The 22,166-nt window shown below is 35.4% G+C and overlaps 1 protein-coding gene across 4 annotated transcripts in view; it reads left to right on the top strand.

Moving 5' to 3' along the window:
* The window catches only part of GBE1 (1,4-alpha-glucan branching enzyme 1), a 140,212-nt gene that overhangs the window by 31,658 nt on the left and 86,388 nt on the right, over window positions 1-22,166 (top strand). For all 4 annotated transcript variants that reach the window (XM_041480219.1, XM_041480221.1, XM_041480222.1 and 1 more), the window contains exons 2-3: window positions 1,802-1,971; window positions 9,520-9,632. In XM_041480219.1, coding sequence (XP_041336153.1) covers window positions 1,802-1,971; window positions 9,520-9,632 — 283 coding nt within the window. The remainder of the gene's footprint in view (window positions 1-1,801; window positions 1,972-9,519; window positions 9,633-22,166) is intronic.

Here is a 22,166-nt window from a genome sequence, read left to right as displayed (position 1 = left end):
GTATTTTTTCCCCTTAACCAATTAAATATATATACACAAAACATATATCTATATGTATATTACTCTACTTCTTGTATCATACAATATTTTAAAGAATGACTTAAATTTCAAAGCTATAGTAGTTGTTTTAATTTTTCCCCAAGGAGAACCCTTCAAAAATAGAGTAATTTGAATTTACCAGATCATGTAGGTAAAATTCTGAGGGTATTTATGACTTGCTCTGGATTTCGGTATTTAAGCTTTATATACATCTTTGTGATTGCAGCTATTTAAAATGTAAGTTGATCAACTGAGTTTGTATATATAAATAATACACTTAGAGTTGGAAATCTGACAAAATACTTTTCCTCAAGGACACACATGAAATTGATTATCAGAGCAGCAGTAGTTAGTAATGCACTTCTGAGGATTATACCCATGAGCAAATTTTGAAGGAATAATGCAGGTGGATGGGCAAAAATAGTTATAAGTGTATTTGCTACAGAGTTTCCTGGAGGCATTTTCAAATCTTTCTCCCTTTAAAGATTATCATCAGTCTTAATAATAAAAACTCACTGGGAGATTACCCTTAATAGTAGTCATAGTACTGTAAATTAATACAGGTAATGCTGTTTACTTAACTAGTAATTAGACATTTTAATATTCTACTTTGAACGAATTAAAGGTCAAAAAATATCAAAACTTTGCAACAAATCACAGAGTCCTGACACTGCTAACAGACTTACTTTTCTTTAAGCACCAAGGTGTTATTCCCTAGTGCTGGTTTAGTGTTTATATTTCCTCTTGCAAAATGTAGGAAGTGTAATAAGGCTGATGAGTTTGTTTTGCTGGGGTTCTCACTGTTTTTTATACACTTCAGAAGACTCTTTACCATTTATGAAGAAACATTTCTAATGTACCTCAGGAGTGTCTTACTGAAAACAAACAACAAAAAAACTATACAGGTAGCATTAATTAAATGCTCAACTGCAGCTTTTAGCTGTGCTTCTGCTCAAAATAGCTCATAATTTAGGGGTCAAAATTGACTATCTTGTTTATATTGTACCCCTGATGTTACCATCAATTCCAGAAACTTACTTGGAGAAAACATAGCAAAATATGTCAAAAAACTCTAAGCTGTTACAGGCAAAGGTTTGTGCTAGAGGTTTAGGGTATTTAAATTCCTACTGGTGTAAGTAGGATATGGTCCAAATAATTACTTTTATGAAGCTGTAATTTTTTCCAAATTGTTGCAGTGTCAGGGACTGACTTGCAAAGTCTTGCTGATTGTCTCTGTAAAGAGGTTGCCTATTGAGCCCCTTTTTGCAAGGACCAGATGGGTTTGTCCATGCTGACATGCGGTACTGCAAACTTTTCAGTGGCCTGAGATTGTCTGTCTATTAAAACTGGCTGTGAGAGATGTGGCAGGCCTATCCAGCTCTCCCTAGGAGGGTTGTGTCTGATATAAATAAGATGGAAAGAAAAGTGCTAGGCTGTTCAGAGTGTGAAGTTCTCCTGTTGTGTAGTAATACTGGGATTTCTTGGCTGCCAGTCAGGAATTGTAGTTTTAGACTGAAAGTGCAAAATGTTCCTGTAAAGTAGAGAAATCACTGACAAACGTGAAGTTTGTAATTTTAGACTGTGTAACAACCATGGAAAAATTGCATGGTTTGTGCTAGATTTTTTTTCCCTATTCCAGTAGAGAGCAGTGAATCTTGTGTTAGTGTGTTTAATTTTTTTTTTTTTTAGGTTTTTGCACTAGTTAATATAAGAGAGATGCTTGCTAATCTTTCTAAAAAATGTTCTCTGTTTCCATTGAAAGGTATTCTCTGTTTTATAACCACTTGAAGAACATTGAGGAAAGTGAAGGTGGCCTTGATAAATTTACGAAAAGTTACAAAACCTTCGGAGTTAACCAACTTGCAGATGGTGGAATATACTGCAAAGAGTGGGCACCAGGAGCAGAAGCAGTGTTTCTTGCAGGTGACTTCAGTAAGTATTCTTAGGAAAATTTCTTCTCCTCTGCACAATGTTTTACATCAATATTCTCTTCCTTTAAAGAAAATTTTGTCATAGTGGTGAAATTCTGATAGTAGAAAATGTGTCAGGGCTTAAATGAATAATATTTTCCTCTGTGTTCCAGTAGCTTATGAAGATGTGTTTCTGTTGCATGGTCAGTGTTATGCATTTTTTTAATACCCCAAAGGCAGTGACTCTTGTCACACTGGATCACACTGCAACTCGGGGCTGTATCTAAACTTCCTGAAGTTCTTTTTAAAGCTTTATAACTAGACTTTTATAAAACTATATGCAGAGAAGCAAAAATGACAGTGAAATAATTTGCTTCATCTTGTTTTACTGATGAAGCAACAGTGTTGTCTAAGGACCAAGGCCCTTGACAATTCCCACCCATCCTGAGAGTTTAGACAAAAGTTCTGCTGGAAAATTGTAGCCTAAAATCAAACTAAATATTGCTGAAAGAGTAGCTACTCTGTGTTTGTGAGGGCAGAAGGAAAAGTGTTAGCAGAATGGGAAGGTGGCAGTATTATATAGAAGAATTGCATTGCTTGCTCTGATAACCAGGAATTGAATTTGAAACAAAAATATAAATTTGCTTCTTATTTGAAGGCTAGCTACACTCAAATTATGTTCTAAAACTTTTAGATGAAACTGACATTCATCATTGCTCTTCAATCCTACAATACTTGCTCTCCTTTTTGCTTAGGGTTTTGGAGGGCTTTGTTCTGTTTTTCCCTTTCACCTCTACTCTCTCTCCTCACTTAGGTCTGCCAAAGTACTAGGTCTTGCATTGCTGGTTCTTACTGAATGGGGACTTTCTGTGAAATTATTTTGTTCATTTAGCTGCTTTTCAGAAGCATGCAGTTTTATTTATCTGACTTTGATTTTGCGAAAATACTCATCTAGGGAATGTTCAGTGTATTTATATTGCAAAGAAGCAATATGAAAAAAAGTTGTTTGTGGCAGTTAACTACTTCTGCTTAAACACAAAGCTGAATGTTGGCCATTCCTTACCCCTGTCTGAGGAAGCTATTGAAAGGAAAATCTCTTTATTTTAGGGAAGGTATTTATTTTAAAAAAATCCCGTTTTTGATGCAGAAGTTGAACAGAAAAGTTAGCGCAACATTGTTTTCAGCAATGATCCTGTTTGATATGACTAACAGAGTAAATGATAAAGTAGCTTTTCTTAAAGTGCTGCCTGTCATTTTATTGGAATAGACATTGATAAATAGGTTGGTGTAGTTCTTGCATTTTAATATTGAAATTGGATATGTCCTCTAAGAATGAATAATGAGTTCACCTGCTAGATAGATAATAGTGATTCCAGGTATCAATATAGACTGCAAGGCAGCTCGATCAGGTTATTTTCATAGGTCAGTTTTATGTCTATAAACGTGCAGAAAATTCTCCTCCTTGTCTCTCTTCTACTTGCTGCAGCCCCACTCATTGCTCAAGGTTTTCATGGGATGGTTGCAGGTTAAATGTCTCAACTCAGCTAAAGACTAGAGTGCATTTGTTTTAAATATGTATTTTAGGAGATGTTAATATTAAAACCAGATTTTTAATAATATATTCAATATTTGAGAAGAGGCTATAGCTTGTAAATTGTCTTATCAGGCTGGGGGGAAGTATATGTATACCAGGATAGGGTAGCTAAACACTGGAATAGTTTTCTAAACTATTTCATTTAAAATATTTGATGTAAGACATCATATGAAGCAGAAATTTAGGAGTAATATCTTAGAGTAGATGTATCCAGACACTAATTAAATGAAGAAATAAAAAATTAAAAGAAATTCATTGTAATGTGAGGAAACTGTTTCTACTATATATCAGTCAGTCATAGTAAAGTATTCATTCCCAAAGGGGACAATAGTGTACTTGGAAAGACTGGAGGCATGGAAGATTGTCATTCAATTCTTATGATCTTAAATAATATTCTCATGAGAAATTGGATTTCAAAACCCTAAGATTTAGAGTCAGATTGCTACAGATATGTTTAATTAAAACTGAATCCCTTTAACCTTTCTTTAAGTTTTCAAGCAGGTTAAAGTCTCAGACTAAATTTATGATTATATTGTGTTTAAATTGGATATTGGGATTGCTTTTAATAAGATTTTTTGTAATAAAACTTTTTTATAAAAAGAACCATAGCATAACCACGTCAGGGAAGTTGGAAATCTTAGACAAAGAAATATTGAACTTAAATGACAGAAGCTCTGAAATATGGTGGTATATAATATAAAAAACTGTCAATTCATATGTTTTGTTTTGGAGATGAATAGCAGTGTTTTCCTTAATAATATGGTGCTTTCTGAGAATATCTTAATGTTTGATGTAAAGACACAAAGTATTAGTCTCTGCTGTTTCATCTTAAGATTTTGAGGAACAAAAACTAGTAAAAAATAAAATTGCAAGTACAGCTTGTGTACAGAGACCTTGAACTTCTTTTTTCCAAATTTATAATTTAAGCTTATAGTTGGTAATATCTTTGTTACAAATTATGTGCAAGATAAACATGAAAAATTTACTTTTGTAATTATATACATGTGCAGCCTTAGTCCTGTACATGTAAAGGTTTTTCTGAATGACTTTTATGCCTTATAACAATCAGAAAAAGCTTTGCTATTAAGGTATTTTGGCCCAAATAATGGAATTTTTATATCTTATTCTGAGAAACTTGTAATGAATGGGATAGTTCTAATTTATAGAAAAATTCTTAATATCAGTGTGCATTTTGGGAAAAAAAAGCTAGAAACTAGAAAAAGCACACAAATCTGTAAGTGGATTGGAGAATTAAAAATATGAATTCAGGAAAATCCCAATGCTTTCAGAGCTTTTTTTGTCTCTTTAAAACTCCATAATTGGACAGAAAAAGTATTGTATCTGTTGGTGTTTTAGTACAAAGCTTTATATAAGAAGTATTAAATGAGCATCCAAAAACATTAAGATTTGTCAGTTAGTACTTTCAGCATCTCAGTAAATCAAGTGTATGAGACAATTACTCAGCTGAATTTCCAACACTGGAGGCTCTATCAACATTATAGCTCCTTCAAAAGCTCTCAGTGATAGTACTGAATATTTCATTTGTGTGCCCTATTGCTCAGGAACACAGTGACTACTGGCAATTTATTGCTGCTTTAAAATTGACTATTTTAAAATAAGTCACTGAGCTGTGAGTTTTGAGAGCAACCCATGGAATTTATTTGGGAATTGGAACACCCACATTTGTATTTGGTCATGCAGAGGCTCAGTGGGTTATCTGTAAACAATTCCTTAATATTAAAAAGAAAGCTACTGGTTTTAAAAAGCTTGAGAGTAAGTATGCAGGTATTAATTTGGAAGTCAGCATTTGCTGTAATACATTTTTATATTTGTGGTTTCTGTTCTTTTAGTTGTCTTCCCTTTCCTCCTTCCCAGCTCACATTGATCTAAAATGTTGATCAGTCTAGAATATCTGGTTTGGTTTTTGCTTCCTTTTCCTTGCACTAGTTGGGAAGGCTTCTGCTGTGGTTGGAGGGTGGAGGGGAGGGTAGGATAGTTGTTTCTGGGAGGATATTTGTCTATTCTTTAAACTCTGACATGGTCCCTTCAGAGTGAAAAGAGAGTACCTTAAGGCACTGTGCTTCATAATTTAGTTATCTGACAGCTGACTAAAAACTTCATGTATCAGAATGTTGTGGGATTTCTTTATTTCAGATTTTTAAGGAAATGGATTCTAGGTACTGTCATTATATCATGCTGAATTTCTTACTTCTTCCTTTCAAGTTTTTTATAGAAAAATACCTACATTTGAGGAGTAAAGTCAAACAGTGTTATGTTTCTGTGGGTGCAGATGATTGAAAAGAGTAGACTGTAATAAAGGTGTCACTAATATACAGGGAAACATCCGATCTGAGAAGTAATGACACTTGTTTTTGTGTCAGTGTTTGAGCTATTTGCCTGATTTCCAACAGCTCAACCGCAGGATCATTAATGTAATCTGCTATAAAAATTATTAATGTGAGGAGAGGAAGACCTAATTGGCCAATGTGTAGAACAGAATAGTGTCCTTGGAGAATCTCCAGTTATGTTCTGATTTCATATTCTAATGAAGTGGGATACAGGTATCTTGTTGGGATACTGGGATTTTGATGCTCTTTCCCTTGTCTGAACTCCTGCTTGTCTGATAGACTTTCTTCAAGGGTGCTGTGTGTTTGCTGAACTCTATTCTCTTTAGGCGTCTTTAGTTGATCAGAAAGTATGTGGAAATACAATTGCTATAGGAGATTTGATTTCACTTGAGAATTCAGCTTTAGTTTATAAATTTTTTTGACTTCTGGAAAAAAACCAGCTACAGTTCTTGTATTGGACAAAGTAAATTATTTGAGTAATATGCAAGAACAACTCCTTTCCTCTGTGAAAAGTGTTAATTTCTTGTGTGAAACTCCCAAGTTCAGGCATGAGCCTCAGAGGTGTATGGCTATATCCTTGTCAATGTGAAAACAAAATCAGGAGATTGAACAGGAAGTCACTCAAATTGTCATTTAGCTGGAAATACGCATTTAAATTGATTTTCTGTCACAAATGGTAGAAGCCAAACCTTTATAGCTTTGAATTCAGTTCTACATTAAAGCTCAGTTCATGGTTCTTTGGCATGCTAAGCGTGTAGTTTTGAGCAAGAAGTTCCCTTGTGCCTCCTGTTGCTGAGGTGGGATGTAGTGTTTTTATAATTGGCTGGGATTGGAAGATCCAGTCACAGAGATGAGACAAAGTATCAGGCTATCAAAGATGTCTGCTGTGTTGGATTAAGCAATAGCTGAGGCTTGAACTTTTGTGCAGAAGCTTTTGCCTTTGTGTATGGCTTATGAATATTCTGTGATGGTGTCCTTTTTCCCCAATACCTGTTCAAGCTGATTATTTGAACTTCTGCTGGTAATCTCCTCAGCCTTTTCCTATTTGTAGTTGGCAGGCTCTTTGAAGTCTCTGTTCTCAAACTAAGATATTTCTTTTGACATTTTGTTTTTCATCTTCATAATAGTCTGCTAATCACTTGTTGGTTAGTTGAGTTTGTTTTTTTCTTTCTTCCCTCAGGCATTTTGGGGTAAGTTTTGCTGAAAAATCAGAAAACCAAGCAGTAAAACTGAGATAAGCATGAGCCACTCTCTCTTTGAAAGGAATATTCAGTTTTCAGGGTGTTCTATGTTCCTTATGCCTCTGGCATTAATACAAAGCAATGTTTTCTGTTATAATCTTTCTAAGTGAGCTCCTCTCCAGGGGTAATTAGTAAACAGTGGGTTTAAGTAGGACCATCTGGGGAAGATGGGTATTGCTTTGCATTTATTTTTAAATCACGAGCCACAGGCTTGCAGTCATGGACTGTGGCTGGGAGAACAGGAGGGATTAACAGGAGCATCTGGCATTGCTGGCAGGTGAAGGGGAAAGTTCAGGCAACTTTGGCAGAATTATCAAATCTGTCTGTGGAGAGCAGAAATATTTAAATAGGTAGAGAGATATAACCATTCCCTCTCTGAAGGAGGGAAGATGTGGTTTTAGTAGAGGTAATGAGAATCTTTTTAAAAATACAGATATTTAATATTAATATTAAAATATTAATATTTTAATGCAGTGGTTTTGGTGGACATGATTAACTCCATGCAGGTTCTCCTTGGTGGGTTTTATGAAAACTGGCCCTAAGAATTTTTTGCTGTAATTTTTAATATTGCTCAATATTCATCACCTGGCATATGTGGTTCAGTTTGTGCATTGAATCAAGAGGTGTAGCACTGCTGGAAAAGAGTTTCATGAGAAGCCATGAAGATGGGGGGATATCTGGGGGGAGAAGAAGATGGAAAGAATTTAGAGTAAGTCCCCCAAGTTGGGTCTTGACTATCATAAGTCCTAACCAGTTTTTAAAGCAAACTTCTTGCAACTTCTTAACATCTTTCTCCTGTTTTCTCATTTTTGCCTGGAATGTTTATTTGAGATATTCTAGCTGTTTATAATTTAAAAAACCCCAGCTTTTTTAAAGCAATGTTTTCTGCATCTTTTTTACTGTGCCTTGAAATAAAAAAATACATCTATATTTTACTGTATAAATACTGTAGTTTGCAGTTTAGACATTTTATGAAGGGCTATTGCTTAATTGTCAGGGTATTGTTTGTTTGATGTTAGTCCTAGTAGATATTAGTAGTATTTGTTTAATTATTTTTCTTGATTGAAATTTCGTGTGAAGCCAAGGGGGAGGAACCATCTAAATCTTGCTAATATGTAAGTTCTGCTGTTAAGCAATAGTTTAGTAAATAATTTCTTCACTGCTAATATGTGCAATTTAGCTCCACTATCCAAATACTTTAAACATGATAAAACTATCATCTAAATTGAATACTGAATTAATTGCATTTCTGTTTTACTCTCCACTCTAAAATGAGTAGGTACCAGAATATTTGTCTGGCATGCTAATTTTTGTCAGATTGTGTGGCCTTGTTTAATTTGTGTCTTTCAGTGTTTTTTAAAGATTGGCAGTTCTTGGGTTTAAACAGCTGTGCAAATGCAACCACTAACTTTGAAAGCAGTCTCATCTTTTTCTGAAATGCAGCATATCCATACATTGCCAGGAAGGATTATCCTTCTGTTGCACAGCAGATAATATTTGTGATTATTGATGTTTAGGAAAATATATATGCTGATGGATAGACCTTCTTGATTTCCCTACCTCCCCTGCTGTGATTTCCATGGTAGCAAAAGTGATGATCCTGCTTCAGTTTAACTGTCCAGTTTTTTATTGAAATGCTTTTAACCTGACATATTTAGTGCCAATGTTGTTTTATACAACTCTGAGTTAATATTCTTAAACTGAAGTCTGCTTATCCTTCTTTCACTGATGTGTGGGTTTTGGTTTGTTGTTGTTGTTTTGTTTTTGTTTTTTAGTGGCCATGGCATGCAAATAGATGAGCATGAAGGAAGATTAACATGTGTTGCTTTAACATCTTGTAATTCAGTTTTCTGTGTTGACTGGTTCCTATTTAGCTTGAGTCCACTGCCTTGAACTATGTGAAGTAGACATTTCAAGGCAAAAAGAAAAAAAGGAATTTTCAAACTTATCCTTTTACTTCCTTCTAGAAACGGAGTCTAGAAAGGACTTCATTGCTGAAATGTGTTCAGAAGTGATATCTTCACTCCATTCAAAGGAGTTAACCTTACAAACACTCCAGACCCCCTTGGCAGGTGTCTCAGTTGGACAGGCCATAATGACCATCCCTGCACATCTCTAGTGCTCAGTAAATCCAAAGAGGACAAAGAATCTTGAATTATGGGATTTTCAGTTAATTTTTTTAATGACAAAGGAATCTTCCTGAAGACTTAAAACTGTGGCATTTCATTTTACCCCTTTTGAATGTGTGTGCAGTATCAGGCATATAAGTATTTGTGTCTGCTCTCACTGAAATTTATTATCAGAAAGATGGAACTCAGAGTTACACCTTTGAATTGTAATTGGATGCATTTTAAGATGAGCACTTAGTATTATTTCTTCTATTGCAGATGGCTGGAATCCATCTTCTCATCCCTATAAGAAGTTGGAATATGGGAAGTGGGAGTTGTTCATTCCACCAGAAGATGGCCGTTCTCCTGTGCCCCATGGGTCAAAGCTAAAGGTGTTGGTTCTAGACTTACTCTAACTCTTGTAACTCTTCTTATTCATTTACTGTCCATTTTGTTTTCTTGTACGTAACTTTATCATCTTCTGATTGGTCTAAGAAGCAGAAGCAGTTTATCTAGTTGAGCAAAGTGACCTAAAGGAGTGAAACATTAAGCATCACAAAGAGAGATTTTGGGAACAGTCATATGTGGCTGCAATGTAGTTGTAGGGTATTGCACCATGTCATAAGAGGAAAACAGTTTGCAAATTGATAATCTAAAATAGAAGAATTAAGTCATGTATAGGTAAAATCTTTCTGTATTTGATGCAACTACCTGTTGTTAAGATCCTATTAAAATCTTAATACTTGATAATTTTTGCAGTACTTTTAACTATGGCTTTTCAGGTGATTTTTGGTTGCTTTAATGGTACATGCAGGTTTGTAAAACTTACCTTTTAGGAATTCACAGTACTGAGTGGAAAGCTTGGGAAACTGAGCACAGTTGTATTTCATGAGCATCCATGAGCTTAAAATGCTTTCTTCATGAGCTGTCACATGCCACAGTTGTATGCTTAGTGCAAATACATCTAATAATGACTAACTCACAGCATAGTTGTTGATTTCTGGGTGAATATTGGTTTAAATCAGAGATGTGCTTTATTGCACTCAGAGCTTGAGTTTGAGATACTGGGTGCTATTAGAGGGCAGTAATAAATACCAAAGGAAAGAAATGTATGTACTGAAATTACCTATAGACTATGAAAATGATGAACCTGGGAGCATTTGTATAATACTGCTGCATTTTCAGAGGTCCCATCAACAGAACTAGAATGCTGAAAAAAAATCCTCATTTTTTCTGCTGAAAATCTGCTTAGACAAACAAGAAATCTGTTAAAACAAAGATATGTGTAAAAAATGCTCTGGAAATGCTTACTCAGTGTGTGTGCTTATCTCTATGCTTTTTGTTATGCCTTATGAAATAATCCCAGTAATAAATAAGGATAAATTGAAGTTCAGGAATAATCATTCAAGGATGAGAAAGCTGTTTTTATTTTACAGAGCAGGAAAGAAAATACTTGTCTGCAACTCAGAAATGCAGTGATTATGCAGCAAAGTATGAGTGCAGAATGGTTATTTAATATTTTCCATGGTTTTGAGATGCAAGTAGGTTAGATTTTTTGATTGTTGCTGAATTTACCTTCTCTGTTTTATCTACAAAACTCTTGAGTCAACTACTGTAGAAAATTCTATGCTTTTTGTAAAGATTAGAGGTGTGAATGATGATGAGTGTTGATAATTATTAACACAATAGCAAAAAAAACCCATAGAATCTTAAATGCTTTTGGAGCAATGCAAGATGGTTTTTTTTCCTCTTGGATAATCGCTGGTCATACCTCCTTATTTTGAAGTAAGTTCTTGATAGTATTTTCTTCCTGTTCAGCATTTCCTTGGAAATATAAACTCCATAAAGCAAGGATTGCATTATACATAATTTGTATAGTATGTGGAATTGCCATGGATTGCATATGATGTACTTTCAAGATGAATTGCTGTACTTCTATAATTGCTCTGAATTTTCTGAAAAGCCAAAATATACCCACTGGCAGAGTAGAATGTGAGTTTTTGTTTTTAGGCTTTTTCTACCCTGTCACTTTAATTGTGCTTTCCATGGTCAATTTTAGACAAAGTTATGTGGCTGTCACTGACACTCACGACACATTATTGTCCAACAGGCTTTTGAAGCAAGACTGCCTGTGAAACAAATTTTCTTCTGAGTATATTCCTTCAAAAAAGGACCAAATATTTAGAAACTTGATTCATGAGTGTATGTAGTCATAATTGATGGCTCCATCCATATGGAGCTACTCCCTGCCTCATCTGTAGCTTTGCTGATAATCTTTCATGACACTGTTTTTGTTCCATGGTGCCTTCAGGACTTAATCCAACACTTCTCTGTGTGTACTTGTGATGTAGTCAGATAATGGGACTAAGAGAAAAAACCTAAAAAGTCTCCAGTTAAGGTAGTTCAATGATGGTTTATCACATAAGCTTTTGGAATATTCCTATGGTAGACATGTACCTTATCCTCACGCTACAGCTGATCTTACCCTCTCCCATTCTGCTAATGGGTGCAGAAAGCTTCTGCTTTTCTGTAAGTTCTCCTTGAGCTATGTGGTTCAAACATTTATGATTGTTTATAAATGTCTGTATTTTGTGTGTTAGAGCACAGTTTTGCTGTTCTTTGTTCATGTAGAAGCTGAGAAAATTGATTGTTTGCAGATAGAAATTGCTATGTAGATTGCAGAGGTAATATTGAAATACACAGGCACTGGTGTCTGCACTAGACTAGGCAACAGACATCTTTCTAGTAGTGGAAGCATTTCCCACTTTTCTTTACTAAAGAAGCCTAAGGGAATCACAGCTTTAAAAGTTTCTTTTACCAGTATGATTCTTAAATACTTAAGTTAAAACAGTTAACTTCAGACATTATGGTGGTGATTAATCTGTTAGGGGAAGAAATGGCACCTCCAGAAGGTCCTTTTCTTCAGCTTCTGTCTACTCTGTTTTGATCTTCAGTTCCATGCAGGCGAATGCCAAGTTCTGTAATGGTAACAAGGTCATTTCTTTTAAATAAGTAATATCTAAGCCAGAATGGGAAATGGATGGAGTGTAGTCGGTGACACTAATTTAGATCAGGTCACAAAATATGTTTGTGGGAAAATAAATGAGGAGCAGAGGTCAAACGTTTGCCTGTTTTCAAATAGAAGCAGGCTGTCTACTGTAGCTCTTCAGGCAGTCTTCTCATAAGTAAATATAAACATTGCAGAAAATGAGTAATTAAAAAACCTGCTGTAAATCTTCTGACACTTTTCTGTGTGGAGAGATGGATGCTTATGATAGTTGAGTGACTCCCTTGTGAATTTTGACATCCATCTTCAAAATAAGGTTACCTGCTAGAAAAGGGTATCTTTTTTCTTTCTCTGGTGGATCAATTGGGAGCTTAGACTGAGTTAAGTGAACAAATATTGTTGCTATTATGGTAGGGTAGTGCTGGCTTTTAAGCTTCTGACAGATGTCACAAGTGAGCAAAGATTTAAACCCAAAGCCAAATGTTATCCTTTAATAAAAGAAGGCTTTTACCTCTCATTATTTCTAAAGAGGTAGTTTGAAAGATGTTTTCCTTAAACATCAGTTTGTCATTCTACAGTGGTAGCAGTTGGGGTGCAAGTACTTACCTTTTGTGGTGGAAAATGACTGATTTTTTTTCCTTCAGATTGGGTATTTTTAGTTAACTTCTTAGAGGACACAGCAAGCTCATTTTACAAAAATTATCATGGGTAAACCTTTATAGCAAGTCTCGTTGTGTGTGGTTGTATTAATGCAGGAGTGTAATCAGTGCTACACTTGGTCTTTTTACTGTTTATTTATAAATGATTTTTCCAACTGTGTGTGTATATATATATCTATAAATTAAGTTTTCACTGTAGTTGGCAAGATCCTAATTTTAAAATAGTGTCAGTGAAGTTCAGGAATAGTATTGGTAAAAACTGAGATTTTTAGTATCTGCACTTGGTGGCTTGCTTAATATTATTTACAGGAATGCCAAAGAACAACACAGAAAATGGAAAACAATTGGCAAATGGAATCCTTTAAGAATTTAAATCTAGTTGAAAATAATTTTCAAATTCATGGTCAAGTTCTGAAATATTTTCACATAGCTAAATAAGAAAAAATGGCAAGATCAGTACTTGAAAAATATTGGTAATTATGGTAGATCTACCTGCTGCCCTGTAACATTAACTAGAAAAAGAATCTGTATAGTAGAACCACTACATTTTATTTTATTAGCTGGAGAGGATATATTAAAGTAGACGTGATGTTCAACTTTCTAATAATGACAATACATATGTAATTTCTGAAATTACTACCAGAAACATAATTTTTTAGACTAATAAACTCATTTGACACTTTAGCTAACAATGTGCTGGGTAGGTGCATCAATCTATATATGCAACTAAATATCACTTGAATATTCATGCAATGCAGTGCATGTATTTTTCCTGGAAAGAACACCTCAAAGTGGTAGAAACTTTCTAAAAGCTCTGCATTCCATTATTTGTTAAATCTGTATCCTTTTCATTTTCACATGTCTCTGTGTGTGTGTGTGTGTATATATTCTATGTATTTAAATGGTGATGTTTATAGTTTTTTGAGGGAGTATCTTGTACTGTAATGAAGTGATTAAATTTGATAACTTGTACACTTGTTAACACAGTATTTTTCTACTGATACTCTTGCATGTTTGAGTGGTTTCAGTGGTTGATGAACAGGGGTTGTAGGTGCCGAGGCCAGTACAAGATCCAGGCAGGCATGAACAACACAGTTCTTTCATCAGTTTGTACAAAATGCTTATAACTTCACTATGATTGGTTTTAGTAGTTTTCCAGTCCAAATGTATTACGCTTTTTAATACTCAAGCGTACAAAGGAAAGAACTACATTGACTCAGAGCATTAACAGTTTATTAATAATGATTGAAAGTACCTAAAGTACACTTGTATTCTTGAGGTGCTGGGTAGAGGAAAGCTAGTTGTGAAGAATAGTTTCAAAACTTAATCCTTACAGTTTTACCACTTTATCCTATACTTCCTAGTAGATCTGCATGCTCTGTGTTAAACTTGTACACCTTGAAAAGGAATCAAATATGGTGAGCAGGTAGGTTAATCTGTGTCAAGGAACCACTGCTAGTAAAATTCATCAAGTGTAATTACTGTCACCAATGAAATAGATGGTGCTGCAGCTGACCCTGCTGATCAGGAGGTGCAGCAGCATAATACCAGACTGGTGTGGAGTTCAGGTCTCATGCACTTCAAGCAGACTGCAGTCAAAAACGTGTTTATAATGAGAATGTGAAATTTCAGGAAATCTGTTCATAATGGCAGGCTGGTGGCTATGATTCTAGGGACAGACATGTTAAAGATGTGGTGGACTTCCAGGGTTATAAGATGTAGATAGAAACATAGAATACCTGGTTGGGAGGGACCTCAAGGATCTTCTGGTCCAGGGCTTCTTGATAAAAGCATGCCCTAGTCACAATGGCCCAGCACCCTGTCTAGCTAGATCTTAAGTATCAAACGTTGGAGAATCTAACACTTTCCTGGGGAAATTGTTGTCATTATGAGATAGGTTATGTGCAGTCAGATGGATTTTACAAGGTTATGTGCAGCCAGATGGATTTTACAAAGGGAGTCTTGGATATCCTGAGCAGAGGTACTCAGCTTGGTTTCAGTGGAAACCTTCCTGAAGAAATGTTTGCTATTTCCTTTCATGTATGTATAGAAACACTTCTAATTATTTTGGTTTTTACCTTAGCCTGGGGGAAGAGGGAATATCCTTGCTCAGTGTGCCAAGTTCTGTATCACTTGAATGTCATGTCTTAAATAGTCAGTAGGATGCAAAAAAAAAAAAAAAACAAAAAAAAAAAAAAAAACAAAACAAAAAAAACCCAAAAAAACCCAAAAAACAAAAACAAAAAAACCCCACAAACCAAAACCCAACCCAAAACACAATCACCAGGTTTTCAAATTTGAACAGTGAATGAAACAAGTGTTCTGCAGCATCATGGTACATAGCCTGTGTGGGAGAGGTAACAGACTTGTACTCCTGAAATTTTGAAGTTACTAAACAGGACTTAAATCATGTACCATATGCATTTCTGGATATAAGTAATGCTGATGACAATTAAAACATTAATTTTGTGGCAGTACCCTTCATGTTTCACCATGTGATTGTGAGCCATGGACCCTTCAGCAAGTTATTCTAGACTTCTTTGGGTTACAGATGAGGTTTGCCAGCAGGAGGAGTTGTTATCTCATTGGGAGGTAAATGGTCTCTTGGTGTTGCCTATTTGGATTTAGTAAACAAAGTGCAACTCCTCATGGACTCATAGGAGAGGCTGTAGCACCAATGAGCTGTTGTAATGCAGTGGGCTGTTGTTCTTTGGAGCCTTCGTTGCAGACTGAGCTCAGTTCTTTAGAATATTCTTGTTCATTTATTTTGGCAGGCTTAGTTCTCCTGTGACGTGGAGATTGCACAATTCTCTGGTTGGAGGTTTTGCTATTTAAAAATACTTTAAGATATTTTACTTTTAGTTTATCCATACAGAAGACTAATTGTTTCAATTACTACTAGGTGAAAATTTAAGTAAAATGTGGTGTTATTTTTTTTTTACCTTGAAGAAAAGAGGGAGACATCTTAAAGAAGAGGTCTTGAAACAGATTTTGAGAGTCCATATTAAAAATATATAAGCATGGCTGTAATTCTCATGGGAATTGCTTTTGTTTGGAGGGTAGGATCACTTTCTAGGGAATGCTCCTGACATTCTCTGCAGTATGGCACAGCCACCCAATTGCAAGGTGCATTCTGCAGCAATTGTCCTTGATACAAATGCTTTGTAGTTGAGGATAAGTAATACTTAATGCTTGGGTACCCGTATTACATACTTCATCAGCTTCTTTTCTACTTGACATGGCTTGAAACAACTGTAAGAAGTTACATGTACTGTATGTCTAATGTGCTTTATTATTATGGTTGCTTTTCAAACCATGCTCTTGTACCCCAAGCCTCTTAACTAAGAGACTAGCAGAATACATACAGGAATGCTTCTATATTATGCATACACATTCTTATGGTCTTTGAGCATCATCACTGTTCTTATAGTAACTTGTTTTTGATTAAGTCATAGGGAGGGAAATTTCTTTTTCAACTGTATATTCTACAGTTTCCAGTTTAACTTTGATTTTTTTTTTTGTGTTAAAAGGTTTTCAAAATCAGGATTCTAGACTGAAAGAAAAGTTTTAATGCTTTCTCTCAGCACAGATGTGTGTTTTCCTATTGTGAAAAAAAACCCAAACAACTGGCTGTCCCTCATACCTAATACTTCTGCCCCTGTGTAGCTAACAGTTATAAATCCATGTGCTTGGGTGATTAATGAAGTATTTTCTATACACTTGACTGTTAAAATCAATTGGGAATGTTTATGTGTGATGTTGCTTTCATTTTTAACAACTCTCCTAAGGTTTCCTGGATTTTGGCAGTTTGATTTTCCTATGGCATTTTGATCTGCATAGATATTTTTTAATACTAGGCTATTGGCTCCATCTTTTGAAATACTTTTTTATTCAAATAGATAATACAGCTTTTTTTGGGTTTTTTGCTACTACTAGTTTCTCCTAGTTTTCTAAGAGAAAAAAATAGAAAAAAGAACAAAGGCTTTCCTTTTTAACCTGATCTAGTAAACTAGTTAAAGATGTTCAGAAGTTCTGCAATGCAATTGAAATACTTAAATCACAAATGGAGCTGCATCTCCCTCTTTTGGAAAATCAAGGCATGACTTCGTGACTTGGCTTAGAATATAGGCTTTTGCCTCTTTTGTGTTTTGATTGTATTTTAGTCTTACTTTTTCTTTCCTTGAGGGCTAAGGGAAGGGGAAAAAAGGGGGAATTGTGAACAAACATTTAATATCCATAAGTTTAGATTGCAGTAGCTGAAGTCATGATGTATTTACAGAGCAAATAAATCTCTCTCCAATGATTTTTGAATGGCACAGATTTGTCTGCAGAATTTTGTTAAACACGTAAACCCCCTAAAAAGTACTATTATGTCTGATAACTAAGGAATATTTTTTCAATATTTGATATTAATGCTTGTCCCTTTAGCAGGTTTCTTTTTCAGAAAATAGGAAGAAAAAGAGCAAACCAGACAACTGGTTTGTATCATCTGACTCAGTTTTGATAGTAATCATAAATTGATCAGGAAAACAAAAGCTTGGGGGAAGGATAATGTGACTAATGTTCTATTACTTTTTCTTTCCAGTGTAACCAATTTGCAATTTAGGAAGGAGAACAGCCTGGAAGAAGCAACATGCTGTCCATTCTTTCCAAAATTTCATTTCAAGGTTTATGATCAATTCACTGTAAGGAAATAACTTCAGTCTACAAGCACCTTGACAGATAGACTCGATTTCTTGGTTATTTGGAGCAGTATGAATAGAGTATGGTGAGTTTTTCAGGAGAAGTTGAGTTCTGGAAAGATCTCCCATTTTCCATGCTCCTTACCCCTCCAGTTTGGGTGAAGGTTCATTTGGGTAGATACTCTGGAGTTGGGGAAACTGAAGTGTTGAGGAGCTTCTGATCAATTTATTTCCTTGCTGCCTCTCCTGAGCTTTGTTACAGGGCTGTGCAGGAGCAGGAAGAGTGAGGCACTAATGCAGAAGCTGTGTTTGCTTCATTTCTTGCTTTCTGTTTCTGAGGCTATTAAAGAGAAACATTTATCTGGCCTCTAAAAATCTGTCAGGTAAAGTGAAACAATTATGGAATAATGCTCTTTACCATGCTGTTCGATCCCAAATTTTTATCAGGCTTTTTTGTATTTTTATCTGAAGCTGCTTTAAAGTGAACTGTCAGGCAAGAAACTCTAGGTTCCAGTCCTGGGCTCTGCAGCAGGTTGCACTGTGTTATCAGGAAGTGTTCTGCTGTGGTCCTATGCGTTAAGAACCAAACATACTGAAGTACTGCCTCTAAATTCCAGTGCTTCTCTCACAAACCAGTGCTGACCTGTAGAAAGAGAGGAGTTGCTCTCTGTTTTCCTCTGTGTTTGTGAGGGGGTGATGTGATTTTATTTTCTGTTGTAAATGGCCTCAGTTTACACTGCCTACTGGCAAGAGATCGTCAGAACCACGTGTTCTATCCTGGGTGCTAAAGTCAGGATTGATTATTTTTGAGGATGAGTAGGACAGGCAGGGGTGTACAGGGAGAGGTGCTTTCAGCTGACAGATTGTAGCATGGTGGCAGTGGGTCTCTTCTCCAAGGTAACCAGTGACAGGACAAAGAGGACATTTCCTCCAGCTGTGCTGGAAGATGTGTAGATTGCATATTAGGAAAGAGTGGTCATGCATTTGAACAGGGAAGTCATGGACTTGCCATCCTCAGAAGTTTAAGAAAACACATGGATATGGCAGTCAGGCCATGGTTTAGTGGTGAGCATGGTGCTGGACTAGCTGTGGGACTCCGTGGTCTCTTCCAACCTAAACAGCTCTAGGATTCTGTTTCTGGAGCAACTTGAGGGTATTGAGAAAAGGATGCAAAATTTAAGGGAAAAGAGAAAATAACAGGGTTGTATTGGTGTCTTGAATGCAGGACCTGTCTTTGAAACTGAGCAGCATGTATGAAATAAAATCTAAGACCAGGTTTTCTTCCAGCACCAATGTATCCAAAATATATTAGGTCAGATTCTTTTGTATTCTTGGAAATTTGTAGTTTCTTCTTGGTTACCCTATTTATCTACAGCAAAAGTAAAAATGTAAACTTTTATATTCTACAGAGCACATTATGCTAAAAAAACCTTGGTATTCAAGCAATTGTTTTTAATTTTCATGTACTTTTAGAAAAACAGAGGGAGGAAAATACCTTGATGCTAAATGTCTAATAAATTTCTTGTAGTAGAGAAACCTTGTTATGTTATCACAGCATCTAACACAAACTTCTAGGGAGTCTATAAAAGCTTATCCTGCCCATGTTTTATGTTTTGCATTGAACTTGCTTTTAAGTTGGATGCATGTTATTGAGATGAAATGATATTTCCACCTGTATTCCTGTGGCTTTTATATTTGGATAATTTTGTGTCAGAAATGAATAGATCTGAAGCTAATGAAATACTGTAGGTTGTAAAATACTGAAATAGCTTATTGCCCTTCTATAACAAGTCACTTCCATTTCCATATTTATATTAAAGCTAGTCCACTCTCTCATTTTATTAGCTATTGTTGGTTTGATGGCCAATTTAATTTCATCATTGTATTAAAAGCCACATATACCAAGAATCATTCTAAGTGTTTTCAAGCTATTAAAATAATGAAATAATAATACAGTGTTTCAGAGCAATTTATTGGTTTGCATATATTCATCAGTTATTTAGTTATCATTTTGTTATTTTCATTTCCTCAGCTGGAATAGAAATGATAAAATACTATATAACAAATCTCTCAAACAGCAGAAATAGGTCTAAATTCTTTATATTGTTTTTTTTTTAAAGAACTTGTCCAGAAGATTATACTTGTAAATCAAAATAAATATCTGAAAAGTAAGGAATGGCAGCATGGCCTTTTAGTTCTAATGTTTGAGCCTTTCTCCTAATTAGTGGAAACAGAGGTAGACACCTTATGGAAGCACATCATCATTAAATTAAATGCTCATGTATGGATTTGAAGTCTGCTTTACATGCAGGAACTGAAAGCTGAAGGAGTGGTTGCTGAGCAGAGTAGGTGTCTGATCTTGCACAACTTTCTCTTGAATATTCTCTCACACTGTTCTGAAGATCTTTGTGCACACTGAGAGTTGAGGTAGCCAAATGGAGCTGATGTGAAGAGAAGGTAAACACAAAGAAAAAAGGGATATTCAAAAACATATGAATTTTAAATGTGGTAGTTTGTGGCCTGTTGCTGCAGAGTTTCATCTGTCATAACAATAGCACAACCACATTAAGCTCCATTTTTACACAGGGATTTACTTTTTATCTGAATTTGTATTTGTGACAAAGCTTTTAAATTTGTTGTGAACCTTTCATACTTTATCATTATAGATTGCGTAAGAAAAAATGTGTGGTATCTGCTCATAAAAAGCCAGCAGATTTCCCTGAGTCACAGTAGGTTGAAAATTGCCTGAATGTAAGCACAGAGTTTTCCTTTAAATGCCCCAAGACATCCAGAAGGAATTGCTGGATGTACTGTGGGTGATATAAAAGGCCCGTGTTATTTTGGAAAGGCAGAATAATGGGATACCCAAGAGTCTCAAATGCCTGAAAAATCAAGGCCTTTCAATCTCACTTGTCCTGCATTGGCAGCATCATTACATTAAATGAGACCTATTTCAGCTTCTGAATTGCTCCTATGTGTTATTGTGTTTTCTTTATGATACTGGACTGACCTCAGAGTGATGGTTTCCCCTTGACTGTAATAAACTGCTTTTGAGAGTTTCAAACATCATCAAACAGACTCATAACCCCTATATTTAGTTTTATCCTACAACCTCCTCCCCATTCCATGAATTTCCTATCCTCTAGTGGACAGGCATGGAACGCGTTGTCACTTTGGTACTAATGTTATTGTGAGGGTTTAGGTCTTGCTTTGTCTTCCAGTAGTCCAGCATTTGGAAAACTGGAATGAACTTTTGCACCTTGGTTTTTGCATACTTTCAAAGCCAGCCTTTGTTGGTTATGTTTTCTCCGACTACAGCCATACATTTGTTTTTTTGAGTGGTTTTATTCAGATCTGAAAGTTCTTCAAAATTAATCACTTATTAGCACTGATGCCATAAATCTCAGGTTTAAGGTCATGTTTTTAATATATTAAGTGTACTCATCTGTGAAATCCACAGTAGTTATTACAGTGTTTTGGGATGCTAAGCTTTAAGATGCTGTACACTTCAGACAGAAACTTTGAAAATACACCCAACATCCCTATAATGGAAAATGAATACCAAACATAAATTTTTAACCTTTGCATACAAAAGATGTACACCATAGGTTGAGGTCTTCACTTCTGCTGTTTTGCATTTGTACTTATATAAATTGTGTGTCTATGTCATGTCCATTTTTAGAGCAAATTGGCTTTTTAATGTCAGGTTTGGAAGGACATTTTCATTCTGTCTTCCTGACACTTATTTCTGTGAGATAATTTATTTACATGTATTTATATCTCACTTGGAAGCCAGAATCACGTGACATTTAAAGGTCGAATCAAGGATTTTGAATGTTTACCACTAGGGGAGGTGGGGAAAAACCCTAAACTATTTAGGTGAGCTATTTTTAAAGTTGATGTAGGCAAATTCAGCATGACTTACTCTGAATTGCTTACATTCTTATTAGAAGTTTCCAATGGGAAAGCCATCATGGAGACTTTGGAAACAGGGGAAAAACCCTCTTTTTGATCCAGTTCTAAACAGGCTTACTGTTTTAAGATACTTCCCTTTCAGCACACAGACACAAAAAAATAGTGATGTTGTCCATCTACTATACAGTTTGATAATATATTACTTTATCTCATGTTTCACACAAAGAGGTGGTTAATGTAAGTGGTGGCAAGTTCTTTACATATGTTATTTTGTATTTTTCCATTCTGTCTAATTTGAGCAGTGGAAATGTAACTCTTTTGAGATACTGGTTTATTTCTTCTTCATCAGTTTTTGTTGGTTTTTAACTAATTGGGGAGGATATATTAGTTTGTGTCAGAAACTTGGATTTCCTTTTCCCCCTATCTTGTCCTCTTGTTGGAGTGTTTTCTGTAATAATAGGATCAGAAATACAGGGATTATTTTTACCTAGAGCTTTCTTTAACTTAAGTCTAAATAACTAAGAGGTTGCTTGGGATGAGGGGCTAAGCTTTTGTCAGTTTGCTTGGCATGTGTTTCTTGCTATAGCAGTATGCATTTTTAAAGCTTTATTTAATGGGGGCTGTAGTTTTTATACCAAATGGTGGCATGTCCCTCCTTATGTA

Source organism: Pyrgilauda ruficollis, unplaced genomic scaffold, assembly GCF_017590135.1.
Source record: "Pyrgilauda ruficollis isolate IOZ18807 unplaced genomic scaffold, ASM1759013v1 scaffold50, whole genome shotgun sequence".
In the NCBI taxonomy this organism is placed as follows: Eukaryota; Metazoa; Chordata; class Aves; order Passeriformes; family Passeridae; genus Pyrgilauda; species Pyrgilauda ruficollis.
This window is presented reverse-complemented; position numbering and strand designations above follow the sequence as displayed.